At 34.1% G+C, this 15311-nt stretch overlaps 2 protein-coding genes across 7 annotated transcripts in view; both read right to left on the minus strand.

Annotated features, from left to right (window-relative positions):
* Nucleotides 1-520: 520 nt before the first annotated feature.
* TAB2 (TGF-beta activated kinase 1 (MAP3K7) binding protein 2) overlaps nucleotides 521-15311 on the minus strand; it is an 89095-nt gene continuing 74304 nt past the window's right edge. For 4 of the 6 annotated variants that reach the window (XM_032274503.1, XM_032274501.1, XM_032274504.1 and 1 more), the window contains 4 exons: nucleotides 13808-13968; nucleotides 13503-13596; nucleotides 12381-12461; nucleotides 525-2567 (listed from right to left, as the gene is read on the minus strand). In XM_032274503.1, the coding sequence (XP_032130394.1) occupies nucleotides 2425-2567; nucleotides 12381-12461; nucleotides 13503-13596; nucleotides 13808-13968 (479 nt within the window). In that variant the 3' untranslated portion in view covers nucleotides 525-2424. Of the gene's footprint in view, nucleotides 2568-12380; nucleotides 12462-13502; nucleotides 13597-13807; nucleotides 13969-15311 lie in introns of all 6 variants that reach the window. The other 2 variants (XM_032274500.1, XM_032274505.1) reach the window with 2 other exon arrangements.
* Nucleotides 3806-12374, minus strand: SUMO4 (small ubiquitin like modifier 4). Its single transcript, XM_032274506.1, is given in 3 exon segments — nucleotides 3806-11112; nucleotides 11114-11154; nucleotides 11157-12374. Coding segments are annotated over 3 exon segments (462 nt in total). The 5' UTR covers nucleotides 11374-12374; the 3' UTR covers nucleotides 3806-10908.

The following is a 15311-nucleotide window of genomic DNA, read 5'->3' on the forward strand; positions in this document are numbered from 1 at the left end:
TTCTTTTTTTTTTTTTTTTGAGACGGAGTTTCGCTCGTTACCCAGGCTGGAGTGCAATGGCGGGATCTTGGCTCACCGCAACCTCCGTCTCCTGGGTTCAGGCAATTCTCCTGCCTCAGCCTCCTCAGTAGCTGGGATTACAGGCACGCGCCACCATGCCCAGCTAGCCATTGGAGGTTCTTAAACCTGTAATTCTTAAAAGTTCCCAAAGCTGGTTTCCAGATGACCAACATGTCCAGTCCTCATATTCACTGGCAAAGAGTATTTCCTTCCTACTAGGTTTAAAAGACCACTAGAGGCAGACCTTTCTACAACTGCATCATGGGGAGATCAGCAAACGCTATGAAAAAAGAAGTCTAGGGAAATTGATAAAAATAGTCTAAGAAATGCAGCTGGATGTCATAATGTCACAAGGAGACTCTAGAGAATAAGTTTTCTCTGATTTTCATTAATGCTTAAATGATCCGCTGATGTATAAAATTATCTCCTGTCCCACAAACTGAAAACAAGTCACAAAATCCATATTAGAATATAAGTTTTTTAATTTTTATAAATAACTTATCTGTTACAAAGATAGTTTACCCAGCTAAATCACAAAACCATCAACTCAAGATATCCAAATTACGTTTTATTAATAAAACAAGTAAAAACTGATTTATCAATCTTCACATAGAACTGCAGATGAAGCTGAAAAAGAAGGCCTATTTTTAAAACAAAATGCATCAAATATAAGGGCTTTGGGTCTATGGTTTAATTATCTAGGATTGTCATATTTCTTCCCATATACAAAATGCAAAGCCTGAAAGTTAAGGCTCTGACATTCATAGAGATCAACTGTAATAATCCTATTTAAAACACAGCCACTGGCAAACATTTACAGTGGGTGATAGTCTATATTATCTTCCATCTTTTGCTCTATAACAGCACTTCCCTTAGCCCCATTCTAAGCACTCATATAATTTCTTAATTCTGTCTTTTTAAATGCATACTGTTATTTCTTTTTCTTGATTTCATTTATATACATTCCTGATCATCTGAATATTTATTGTCTTTACAAAAATATATCATCAAAATAAAGAGATGCTTGAGGTTGCTTCAGTGTTCAAGTTTGCTTTTCTTTTTTTCCAGCTTTTCTTCAGTTGTCCTAAATATGACTAGCCTTGTTTTATAAATATACATGATACTGTCACCAAGTCAGGCTTAGAAATGGACTGCCCCAACAGTAAAGCATTTAAAGTTCTCTCCAAAAAAAGGGCTGTAGGTACTGCTGCTGTTGCTGGTTTTGAAACTGTACTTTCCCAATAACACTCACTTGTGAAAGCTCTGTGGGACACCACACAGATGAAGCAAGCTTAACCTTGTTGTTCTGACAGTGGGTTAAAAATATCTTTTGTTTTAAGCTTCCCTGTGGAAGAAAAAACACTGTGTTGTGTCACTCACTGCTCAAGTCAGTATTTAATGTGCCCTACAGACATCACTTCTACAATATCATCTGCAATTCACTGTGCAGCATCTGTCTGTCTTCACACAACATTGGAACTCATGAGGGCAAAGTACAGAATAAGTAGAGGAAAGTTATTCTGTGCATAGTTTCATCTCATTAATGCTTTTTTATTTTAAGGCATTGATCCTCTCAGGTAAGGCTTAAAAAGGGACATGATCGTGCTTAATTACTAAAAGGAAAAAAGAAAATTAGTTAACAAAAGGCTATTACACTATACATATAGAAATATAAGAAAATAATCAAGAAGAAAAGAAATCACTTAAAGCAGACTCGAGAGATCTGTACAGTAGGAAAAGCTTTGGGGTATTTCACTGCACATTTGTACAGACAATGCATGCTGCTTTCCTTTGCATCTTTAGCCCCTAGATGCTGGCTTCACAGAGTGGAGACATGTTCAGGGAAGACAAAGACAAGGCCAAGTGTACCACAGATTTCTGAAGTTCTTCCCCTATCCAATGGCACTATGTGGCAGCAAACAGTTCTTAAATAGTTAAACCTTGTTCCTTTTCTTCGTGTATGTAGTGTTTCACTGAAAGCTTTACAAATAAAAGAAGCTATCATTCTATTCCTTCCTCCTGTCAAAATTCAGTAGTGACATGAGGGGAAAAAGGTATTGGGAACACCTAGGCGTTAACATATGAGAATTATCCATAATGGGATACTGGTAACACTGTACACAGTTAGGCAGTGGGCAACCAAGTCTTTCAGCAGATTACTTTTCATGTGATGAATTTCAACTGCTCATGACATTATACTGAGGTATTATTAGCTCTGCGGGCTGACATTTAACATTAGCACAACACCATCTTGTCACACCTTCAATTTGACAAAATCCTATGTAGCAGTGAAACTTTTTCCCAATGGCAGACTAGCTTCTGGAACTTTAGATGTGGTTTTAGGAAGATACAGGGCCATTTGGCTCAGAAATGCCTTGGCATCTCACACTGTTCACAGCGGATTAAGGCTGGATGGTTCAAAAAAGTACAGGCAGTACAATTCCACTGAGCTCCCTCATCATCTTCTGTGTCTTGAGTCTTTGGTGTTTTGATGATGGACCTTTGATCTTTAAGAAAGAAAAAAAATTATTTTTTAAGTAAAAAAAAATCACAAAGTCTAAAAAATTACAGGCAACTTTAAACACCAGTTGTACTGCACAGCCTTAAACAGTTTGCTCCCCAAATGAAGCGTCTAGTGGGAACAGACACACATGCTTGATCACTACCAACCCCTATCTAGTTGGCACTTCTTCCTCTGGGAAATACAACATGAATATGATATAATCACCTCTGTATCTCCTTAAAGGAGAAAACAGCATCATTTTCTCCAATTTACAGTAGAATAAATGGTATCTAATAGCAAAGATTCCCGTAATAGCACTCAAGATTGTAAAAAGGTGTCCCACTGCAAAACAGTACTGTAAGTCTCACTGAAGTTAGAGTTTCATTTCCCACTGGAGTAGAGTAGTATTTATATTTGTTCTACCAGAAAGGGAAGTTTTTCTGTTAGTTCATGTTCTTTACCTGCCCAAAATTGGAAGCCTTGGATGACACAAATAAAATATAAACTAATTTCTAACATCTTACCAACAGACTCTGGAGAAGTAAATCTGTACAAATTTTACCATAATTATATTTAAAAATCACATTTAGTATGGTAGGGTAGAAAGAACATTAGAATTCAGAGTTGTGAGAATGAAGTTTTGTTCCAGGCTCTGCTACTAATTCCTGATTACTCTGCTCTGTGATCTCAGATAAATAATATACATTCTAGGTCTCACGTTTCTTACTTATAACATAAAGGTCACTGTAACTCTAAAAGACCAAAGTTCTAAAATGTTTAAATGGATAGTGGTATCTTAAATACAGAGAATAATTATATTCCTCAAAGGTTGTCTCTAATAAGCAATTACACTTATGAAACTACTTTTAAAAATTTAGATCCCATAGTGAAATTAGAACAGCATTCCTACAAATTAATTGTGGGAGGTTTAAAGTAAAAGGTGCATGAGCTGCTGAATTTTTCCTGTCAAGGTTATTAACTTGAAGAATCAAAGCTATGTTAAAACAGTGTATATTAATATGCAAATTCCACCTACCCTACTAATACCTTTTCTGCTATTTTAAAAGACAGACTATTATAACAAGTAGATGAAAATACAGTAGTCAAATTTTATGACAAATTTTAAAAAATTAAGTGATATCTGGAACTCTGTACCCTTTTGGCAGTACCTTACTTATTCATCATATACAAACGTTATTACTAAGTCCTCAACTTTAGGTGTTGGCTTTCTATTGTCACAACTTTTGCCACATGCATAACTTGAATAGTATTTATATAGTATTTCCCCCAAATTAAATAATTTAAAAACAAACACGCTGAATAAGTCTTATCCTAAGTAAGAATACTAAAAAAATCAAGGGTCTGACAATACTAGTTACTATGCTCTGAAACACATGAAAAGAAATACAGTTAGAAAAAGTTTGACTTTTTATCATGTAAAATCATTTCACATTCTATATCTGGGAAATATTATATAGAATAATTGTTTTAATCTGGGGATCCATCCTACTTACTAGAATTTTGGTCTTAGGCATTAGAAAACATTTTCACCTGGCAAGTTTAGTAAAACTTTGTTGACTATTTCTGCTTAACTGCAAAGTTAAAATTTTAGGGAGAGTGACCATAAGGAAGTACCTTTTCACACTTCAACATACTATTAAATGTCAGCATATTTTTCATTATTTAAATAATACCTAAGGCAATCAATAAGGGATCTATAAATTTTTTAAAATGAAAAATCTCCAGTGGTTTTCTTATAATCTCACTTGGTACTTAGAATTATAAATTTTTTTCTTATTAGAGGTATTTGTAACTAAATAACCAAAATTAGAAAAAAGAAGAAGAAATTAGATCATAAAGAATGATCTAAATATATTTAATTTTAGCTGTTAGAAAACTCTACATTGTGAAGCAGAACTGATTTCAAGGACTAAATACATCTCTATTCATGAAGGTAATGTGTATTTTAGCCTTACTGCAAAAAATTATTGATTCCTTATTTCTCCCAAAACAGCCAGCATACAAACTTCTATCTTTGATGTAAAAACTTTTAAGTAAAGGATTTTTTTCTTGGACCTTTCTTATTTTTTTATTATGGAAAATTTCAAACATATATAAAAGTAGGATAGCAAAATGAACCTTCATGTACTCATCCTGCTTCAATAACTGTCAAGACCAATTTTATCTCACTTATGTAAAATAACAGGTTATTATTAATTTGAAGTAACAGATTACGTTGAAGCAAAACGGAAATCTTCTCATAAGAAAAAATTCTTATTTTTCAAAAAGAGTAGGAAGATTATATTAAGGAAACTCATTCAGTGTCTGAAATGCTCATCTTGCATATTTTAAAGAGTCAGTGCTTATACTGCTGTCATCTCTATTCCTTTATTCAATTACCATCCAAATAGCATCTAGTCTCTGAACATTTGCTTATTGGGCCAAATGCCCTACTCTCACTATGATCCTCTGTAATAACTGTTCATTGTATTCCAACTATGTTTAAAAACATTTAAATAAAATATGAGGACAGAGAGATACCTAATTATATATAAAAATGAAGGAGCAGAAAGAACACAATACTAAATGAGAATGTAAAAATTCTTGTAACCAACTGAAGAACCAGTAACATACGAGTTCTTTCTTGTTCTCATTTCTTTTTTTTTTTCAATAAAACTTTATTGATAAAAACAGATGGAAAGCTGAATTTGGCCCATGGGTCGCTGTTTGCCAGCTGCTAGCCTAAAACCCAATTTAACATGGTATTCCTACCAGTATGTAAGCATGTGAACAACTGCCTGATTCATAAAATGTTTTAATTTTTTCTTAACCTCTCTTTTTCCTCCCCTGTGTTAGGCACTGAATTTCTCAGTAACAGTAACCATACATTTTTTTAGGGTGTCCTCAGCTTCACAGGAAAAATGTACATTTTCCTATCCATAATTCATACTTTCATATTTCTAAAAACCTTAATGTTTCTTATGAAGGAAGAAGTAACACAAATAATTTTTATCTCTGAAGACATTTGAAAACACAAACATGTGGAACAAATTTTAAGTTTTGAGCATTTGTTGCAGCACACTAGTAGTGAGGATGATATAACCCCAGGAGTGCTGACCTGATTCACCACGTGTGTTGACTTATCAGAATTTGTATGAATGAAAACTGTTATTTTGCTGTCTTTGCTTTGTTCCCCCCACAACTTTATTGATATATAGTTGACAGTTAAAAATTAAAGCTGTACAACTTGATTTGACATATGTATACACTGTGAAATACTTATTACAATCAAGTTAAGTAACATATTCAGCACCTCATATAGCTTATCTTCCCCCCACCCCACTGTGGTGAGAACACTTAAGATCTCCTTTAGCAAATTTCAGTTATATAATAAACTACTGTTAACTACAGTCACACTGTTGTACACTAGATCTCCAGAGTTTAGTTATCTTATATAGCTGAAACTCTGTACCCTTCTGACCACAATCTTCCATACCCTCTTCTCCCAGAACCACTGTTCTGCTCTCTGTTTCTATAAGTTTGACATTTTTGAATTCTATCTGTAGGTGAGATCGTACAGTATTTGTCCTTCTTTGTCTGGCTTATGTCATTTAGCATGACATCCTCCAGGTTTACCCATGTTATCGCAAATGACAGGATTTCCTTCTTTCTTAAGGCTGAATAATATTCCACTGTGTGTTATGTGTGTGAGTATGTACGTGTGTGCCTCTCATGTTTTCATTATCCATATACAGGCATTTAGGTTGTTTTCATATTTTGGCTATTGTGAATAATGCTGAAAGCAACATGAGTGCAGGTAACTTTTTGAGATACTTATTTCACATTTCTTTTGGATATATGCTCAGAAGTGGGATCACTAGACCATAACATTTTAAATTTTTTGAACCTCTTTTCATAATAGCTGCATCAACTTACATTCCCATGAAAGTGTATAAGGATCCTCTTTTCTCTATGTCTTCATCAATGCTTGTAATCTTTCACCTTTCTCATAATAACCATTCTCATAGGTTTGTAAGGTGGTATCTCACTGGGTTTTAATTTGCATTTCCCTGATGATTAGTGAGGTTGAGCATCTTTCAATATACCTGTTGGCTATCTGTATACCTTCTCAAAAATGTCTATTCAGGTCCTTTGCCCATTTTAAAATCTGGTTATTGGTTTCTACTGCTATTGATTTGCATGAGTTCCTTATACATTTTGAATATAAACCCTTTAGAGGTTACACAGTTTGCGAATATTTTCTCGCTTTCTGTAGGCTGCCTTTTCACTGCTGATTATTTCCTTTGCTGTGCAGATGCGTTTTAGTTTGACGTAACCTCACTTGCCTATTTTTGCTTTTGCTGCCTGTGCTTTTGGTGTCATATCCAAAATATCAATGCCCAGACCAGGTCGAGAAGCTTTTTATCTAAGTTTTCTTCTAGGAGTTTTATGGTTTCAGGTCTTATGCTTACATTTTTAATCCATTTCGAGTTTATTTTTGTACACAGTGTGAGGTAATGTTTTAATTTCATTCATCTGCATGTGGACATCTATTTACTGAAGAGACTATCCTTTTCCCATTGTATGTTCTTGGCACCCTTGTCAAAGATAAGTTGATCACAGATGCATGGACTTATTTCTTGGCTCTTGATTCTGTTCCATTGGTTAATATGTCTATTTTTATGTTGGCACCACACTGTTTTGATCACTATAACTTTGTAACATTATGTCAGCACCATACTGTTTTCATCACTATAACTTTGGCACCTTTGTCAAAGATAAGCTGACCATAGGTGCATGGATTTATTTCTCAGCTCTCTATTCTGTTCCATCGGTTAATATGTCTATTTTTATGTCAGCACCACATTGTTTTGATCACTATAACTGTAATATTTAAAAAAAAAATCAGAAAATGTAATGTCTCCAGCTCTGTTGTTCTTACCCAAGATTGCTTTGGCTATTCAGGGTCTTTTCTGGTTCCACATAATTTTAGGATTTTTTTTTTTTTCTGTTTCTGTAAAGAATGCCATTGGTATTTTGATAGAGATTACATTGAATGTGTAGAGTACTCTTGGTAGTAAGGATATTTTAATAACATTACTTCTTCTAATCCATGAACACAGGCTGTGTTTCTATTTATCTATGTCTTCTTTAATTTCCTTCATCAATGTTTTATAATTTTCAGTGTATTCCTAAGTATTCTTCCTCTTGCTATTGTGAATGGGATTGTTTTCTTGATCTACTTTTTTGATAGTTGCTTGTGTGTAGAGATACAATGGACTTTTGTACATTGTTTTTGTGTCTTGCAATTTTACTAAATTAAATTTATTAGTTTTAACAGTTGTTTTGGTTGAGTCTTTGGGGTTTTCAACATATATGATCATGTCACTTGCAAACAGAGATAATTTTATTTCCTCCTTTCTGATAGGGATACATTTTTCTTGTCTAATTGCTCTGGCTAGGTAACATAGTTTGGATGTTTGTCCTCTCCAAATCACATATTGAAATGTAAATCCCTAATGTTAGAAGTAGGGTTTGGTGGGAGGTGTCTAGGTCGTGGGGGTGGATCCTGCATCCATAGTTTTGTGGAGGTTTCACAATAATGACTGAGATATTGCTCTGAGTTCATGCAATATCTAGTTGTTTGAAAGGTGAGGCACCTCCCACCTTCTTGTTCACTATGTGATATGCCTCTGTTTGCTTGCTGGTTTGACCTTCTGCCATGAGTAAAAGTTCCCTGAGGCCTCTTCAGAAGCTGAGCAGATGTCGGTGCCATGCTTCCTGCACAATCTGCAGAACTGTGAGCCAATTAAACTTTCTTCCTTTATAAATTACCCAGCTTCGGGTATTCCTTTATAGCAACAGAAAAATGGATACCACAATAGGACTTCTACTACTGTGTTGAAAATAAGTGGCAAAAATGGCACCCTTGCTGGTGCCAAATCTTAGAGGGAAAGCTTTCAGTTTTCTCCATTGATTATATTACCTATTGGGTTTTTATACATGGCTTTTATTGTGTTAAGTTCCTTCTATACATATTTTGTTGAGAGTTTTAATTAAAACTGAACTTTTTCAAATGCTTTTTATACATCTATTAACATGACTACATGGTTATTACTTTCATTTTACTTCAGTGTTTGCTGTATCACATTAATTGATTCGTGTATGTTGAATCATCCTTAAGTCCCAGGGATAAACCCCACTTAGTCATGGTGTATGGTCCTTTTAATGCACTGAGTTTGGTTTCCCAGTATTTTACTAAGGATTTTTGCATCTATGTTCATCAGGAATATTGGCCGGTAGTTCTCTTCACTTGTAGTATCTTTGTCTGGTTTTGGTACCAGGGTGAGGCTTGCCTCAGAATGAGTTTGGAAGTGTTCCCTCTTCTAATTTTTGGAAGAGCTTAAGAAGGGTTGGTATTAATTTTTGATTGAAATGTTTGACAGAATTCACTCATGATCTGGTTGTGGGCTTTTCTTTGTTGGGAGTTTTTAAAAAAATTTCTAAATCCATGCTGGATATTTGTTGGGAGATTTTTGACTACTGATTCAATCTGCTTGTTTATTATTGGCCTATTCAGGCTTTCTAATTCTTCTTGATTCAGCTTTGACAGGTGGTATGTTTCTAGGAATGTATCAATTTTTTCTAGGTTATCTAGTCTGTTGGCATAAAACTGTTCCTAATATTCCCTTATGATCCTTATATTTCTAAGGCATCTGTTTTAATGTTTCCATTTTCAGTTCTGCTTTTGTCTTCTTTTTCTCTCAATTTATCTAGCTAAGGGTTTGTCAATCTTGTTGATTTAAAGAAAATAAAAATCTTAGTTTTACTTTTTTTGTGTTTTTTTTTTTTTAATTCTCTTTGATTTATTTTTGCTCTAATCCTTATTATTTCCTTCATTATGCTAACATCAGGCTTAGCTTGTTGTTCTACTAGTTTCTTAAGGTATAATTGTTTGAGATCTCTCTTCTTTTTTAACGTACCTTTCATTTATTTCATAAACTTATCTTTTAGTACTGCTTTCAGCTGTGTTCCAATAGATTCTGGTATGCTGTGTTTTCATTTTTGTCTGAAGATACTGTTAAGATTCCCTTTTGATTTCCTTCTTGACTCACTGATTGTTCATGAGTGTAAGTTTCCACAAATTTTCCGGTTTTCTTGCTGTTACTGATTTCTGGTTTCATTCCACTGTGGTTAGAAAAAATAGCTGGTATGATTTCTAATCTTCTTAGGTTTGTTTAGACTTGTTTTGTGAACTAACATATGATCTATCCTACAGAATGTTCTGTGTGTGCCTGAGAAGAATGTATATTTTTTTGCTGTTGGCAGAAAGTTCTGTGTTTGCTATATCCACTTGGTTTAACATTATGTTCAAATTGGTTGTTTCTTTACTGATTTTCTGTCTGGATATTCTACTATTGTAAGGTGGGTACTGAAGTCTCCCATTGCCGTTAATTTCTGTCTTCAGATCTGTCAATATTTGTTTTACATATTAATGCAGTCTGTTGTGGGCTGTGTATTTATAATTTTATATTTTCCTGCTGAATTGATCCTTTTACCATTATATAATAATCTTTGTCTCAACAGTTTTAGACTTAAAAATCTATTGTGTCTGATATAGCCACTTTTTATTTCTTTAAGCTACCATTTATATAAAATCATTTTTTACCCCTTCACTTTCTGCTATGCGTGTCTTTAGATATAAAATGAGTCTCTTATAGATAGTATATTATTGGATCCTATTTCTATTTTTATTTCTTCTTTCATTTTAAACCAGAAGTTTATTTAAACAAGCAGCTTGACTTGAAGGGAAAACTATCTAGGATTCTTTCTTTTTTTAAAAGTAATTTATCCCTACTTAAAGACAGATTGCCCTACATGTGGCAGCTAAGTATAAAAAAGTTACAGAATTTTCCTTGATTTCACAATGGTAAATGAAAAACATTAAAATTCTCCAATTGAAAAAGGTAAGAGACAATTTTTTTTTTGGTAATAGTGAGAGCAAAATAACGTACTGGAATATAAAGGTAAGAGCTGAATGAGCATGCCACGAATGGAGAAAGGGGGTATTTTCACAGAATCAGTATTTTTCCCCATCCTGTTTCTACTTGATGTCAATCAAAACATACCACTGGCTGTTTAGTTTGAAGAAAAAAATCAATATGCTTGTGCATATATACCAGTTACTTAATGTATAATAAAGGAATGCGGAGGTGGGAAATGAAAGAGTAAACTATACTGTAGTAGTCAGGATGTCGTGGAACCAAACTGCAGTTTTCTAATTGAGAAAGTAATAATCCTGGTCTTTAAAGCAGTGTTCTGGAGTAAAGAAGCAGGTTCCCTTTTCAGTAGACACTTCCTGTCTGCTGTTAAAACACATCGATTGTATCTTCATCTTCTATTTCCAACTGTCCAGGTGTGTCTGTTCCACTGATTGGTTGCCTGTCAAATTAGAATCTCATCTGCCTCACTGACAATCCCTGTTGTTCACAATAAGCTTTCATTAGTTTACTAAGTGGGGTATGCCTCTTAATCATAAACTGCACCACAAGAATCATCCTGTTCCACCACCTTCAAATTAATATGATCTTGTTCTCAGTCTTGACTCCTTCCATGGGCTTTTCAACAGCCATGGCGAGCACCAGAATCTCCTCAGCTGCCACTTCACAAGAGGTGGTAGGTCCACACCTAACGAGCACACAAGTAGCAGCAGGAGGTGGCAGTGGTGGATGAGGGAGAGGGTGTGTGCACGTCCTGTGCTCCCTCCCCTCCCACTGTGTGCATGAGCATGAGCCACTGGGACCTCCCATTGGCTGCTGTCAGATCCTGTTTTTAAAATCCATGCATATAACTCCTTTTGAGTGGTGAGTTTAATCTATTTACAGTTAAGGTAATTACTGATAAGTAAGGACTTACTATTGCTAGTTTGTTGCTTCCTGTCTATTTGACAACTGTTTTGCTCCCCTTTTTCTCCTATTATCTTCGTTTGTTATTTGATTTTTAATCATGATTTACTTTGACATTTGGTTATACTTTTCTAAGTTGATAACAACTTAACTTCAGTTGCATACAAAAATACTACCATATCTTTATAACCTCCACCTTTCCACACTTTTGGGTTCTTGCAGTTTGCTTCTTATAATATTATGTATGCATTAACAAATTTTTACCTTTTAACCTTCTTATTAGAGTTGAAAGTAAATTATATACCACAATTAGTGTTAATCTGCATATATGTCTATATCTTTACCTTCAGCAGTGATACTTATGTACCTATTTCCATTTCTACATACATTTTGATACCTGGATCAAAACACACAGATATATTTTGACATGTCTTAGTTTGTTGTGAATATACTCAGAATATCAATAATGTAAAACGACAGTAGGCAGAAAACCATTCATCTGGAATTCAGGGTATTTTGATTACTTAAAGTTATATATAAATTAAGCAGAATATTCATGGAGGGAAAAACACCTCCCTAAGGTATCTTCCTTATCAATTTGTCTAGTTTTAAATAATACAAATTTTTGTACTGATTTTCTTTTTAACCAAGACTTGCTATTATTGGTTGGGAGTATATAGTGATTCCTAAGCTCGTGCATATTACTCTTAAAAAGCTAAATATATTACATTTTTGCATTCTCCCCAACCCCAAGCATGCAAATGAAAATAAACAAACATCTTCTTAGTAAATTCATTTAAGAATGCCAAAGTTTGAAGCAATTCTAGAGAGGGAGGTTCTGAACAGGAAAAATTTTCTAAAAATTTGCTTTTCAAAATCTAACAGTTTTCACACTTAATAGATACACTAACCTTTGGGTTTTGGTGGCACAGGACCTACAAATCCAATATTGTCATAAAAGTTATGAATAGCGCTGGGATTAAAATGTGGTCCTGAAATATATAAAAAGTAAATGTATCAATGCTTATAGCTCAAAAACAACTTTACTTTTTAAAACAAACATTTCTTTCTAAAAAAAATCACGCTATAAGAAATGCTTTTCATTTACTTTGCCCCTCTAATCTCAAATTACGTGTAAGATTTCAAAACATGTTTCAAATATATTATCGTAGGTATAATGTAGTACTCATAAACACAGTTAAGTGGCAAATTGTAAAAGAAGTCAAATTAAGGCTGGCAAGACATTAACAGAGGCAGAAGTAGACTCTTGTTCTATGTGGCAAGTTAAAATAACTTAAAATTTCACAATTTAAAATGCAACTTTAAATGTTCAAACATGGATTTAAGCAACTAAACACCTTTACCTCAAGCAAATATAAAAATCTTGCACTAACGTAATAGAATGGTTAAAATTTTACACAAAAAGAATAAGTTCCAGGATTGTAGTTTCTAGAACAGCACTGACCTTTTCTCTCCAGAGTTAAAATATGGTATTTTTCTATGAATGTTTAAAGATAAACAGCTTAACCAACATTAAAAAAAAAAAAAGATAAAAATAATCATCTTCCAGTTTAGTAGATTCTGAAACACAGTCCAAAGTGTGATTAAAGACTTCTCTTATGGTTAGATTCCTTCCCATTCCTGTCTTTTCCATTTTATATCTTTTTATTATTTATCCAACTTCAGAATTAGGTTTAAGTGACAAAATTCCTTTAGTTCTCTACGGAACTGAATTAAATTGTAAACATTATTTACTATAAGAAATCATTGCCTGTCATTAATAGATCAAGTATAAAAAACTATCATTGTCCAAAGAATGTCTAAACCTTATTTTTATTATTGTCTCTGCTTTATCAATTAACACAGTGCCATTGAGATGGGGGTAACTTTTAAAATATATTCTTAAAAGTCTGGCTCCAAAGCCACATGTTCTAAGACAGTAAGATTATGACTGATAAGTCTGTTTTTAGCCACAAGAAAACTGCTGGTGAATTAATAAAATGAATTTCAGCTACGTATGCACTGAACTTTACCTCGGGCTTGAAAAAGATCAATTTCTTTGGTTAAGCAGTCAATGTCAATCTGGAGTTGTCTATTACAACTTCTCAACTGCTGCATTTCTTCGAGCTGAAAAATAATTCTATGTAAGTAAGATTTGCACTGAATTCTTATGTCATTAGTTAATAAAGAATGGAGTTTGGCAGGGGAAAGTAAGGACAGAAAAACAAATAAGAGTTAAGAACATCTGAAGAAAACTAGATCGAGATACTACACTTATGTTAGATGGCCTACTGTCATGTTCAAGCACAGAGATCACAACAGTTATATAAAGACTTACAGAAGGTATCTGGGATATAGAATTTGATCTTTTCAGGCGCCTTCGAGTTAGATTATTTTCCATTTCATTGACCTCAGATTTTAACTTATCCAACTTTTTCTTTTGAATCTCAAGTTCTCTTTGAAGTCGTTCCATTCTGGCCTTCTGGTGTACCAACAGAGCTGCAATACATATTAGTAAACATGAGGACTCACCCATTTTAATTAATTAACCTTTAAGCAGGCTTGAAAAAACAAAATAAACAGGGATTTGTCAAAAATCCCAAAGCCACATTAAAACAAAATATTGTAAATTTAAGCATTTAAAATTTCATTTTTTTTTTTGGGGATGGATTATCACTCTTGTTGCCCAGGCTGGAGTGCAGTGGCATGATCTCAGCTTACTACAACCTCCGCCTCCTGGATTCAAGTGATTCTCCTGCCCCAGCCTCCCAAGTAGCTGGGATTACAGGCAACCACCACCACACCCGGCTAATTTTGTATTTTGTTGTTGTTGTTGTTGCAGAAAGGTGATTTTATTTAGGTAGAGAAAAGATAGGGAAAGGAAAAGAAGAGAAAGACTTCCAGGAAGAGTGTGGAAGGGGATTCCAGAGGGGAAATCCTGGAGGGAGCTCCTACCCTGTGCGAGGTGATTCCAGAGAGCTGGAAATCCCCTAATTTCGTATTATTAGTAGAGACAAGATTTCACCATCTTGGTTAGGCTAGTCTCAAACTCCTGACCTGCCTGCTTTGGCCTCCCAAAGTGCTGGGATTACAGGCGTGAGCCACTGTGTGTGCCTAGACAAATTTCAAAAATTTTAACTTAAAAATTGTTTTAGTTATTTAAACAAATGCCACTTTTTAAATTTTTTTTAGGATTTGGAGAAATTCACTTTATGAATGAAGAAAGCATTTTTAGGCTACAACTTCTCTAACAGTTCTAGTCTTTTCAATTAACCGACTTAGTATCTAATTCACATCTAACCCTTGGAAAGGACAAGTCTCTTACTTCAGTGTCATGTTTTGGTCTATGAATGAAGCATTCTAATATGAAAATGTTATAGATACTCTAGAAGGGAATGTGGACTGGGTTGAATCCATTTTGATGTATGCAACAAATTAAACAGGCAGACTGGTTGATTTCATACCACATCAATGTTAGCATTAAATTATCCCAACTTCCACTTATATTTTTGTATATTCAGATTATATTTTGTGAAAAAATTTTCCAAGATTTTTAAAAAAACAAAATAAGCAACCAGTCTTGCAGCATGAATGAACTATTTGGGAAGCCATATTAAACTACAAATACTGTTATATGTTTTTGTGATCTATCCCTGGATAGGTCTATGCCAATGGGCCAAATCTTGCCCACTGCCTGTTTCGTGAATCAAGTTTTACTGGAATACAGTCTTGCTCATTTGTTTACTTGCTGTCTATGGCTGTTTTCATTTTAAAACAGCAGAATTAAATAGCTGTGACAGAGATTATGTGACCTACAAAATCCTAAATGATTTACTATCTGG

The sequence above is a fragment of the Sapajus apella genome, unplaced genomic scaffold, assembly GCF_009761245.1.
Source record: "Sapajus apella isolate SASKATOON/1434 unplaced genomic scaffold, GSC_monkey_1.0 scaffold6, whole genome shotgun sequence".
Lineage (NCBI taxonomy): Eukaryota > Metazoa > Chordata > Mammalia > Primates > Cebidae > Sapajus > Sapajus apella.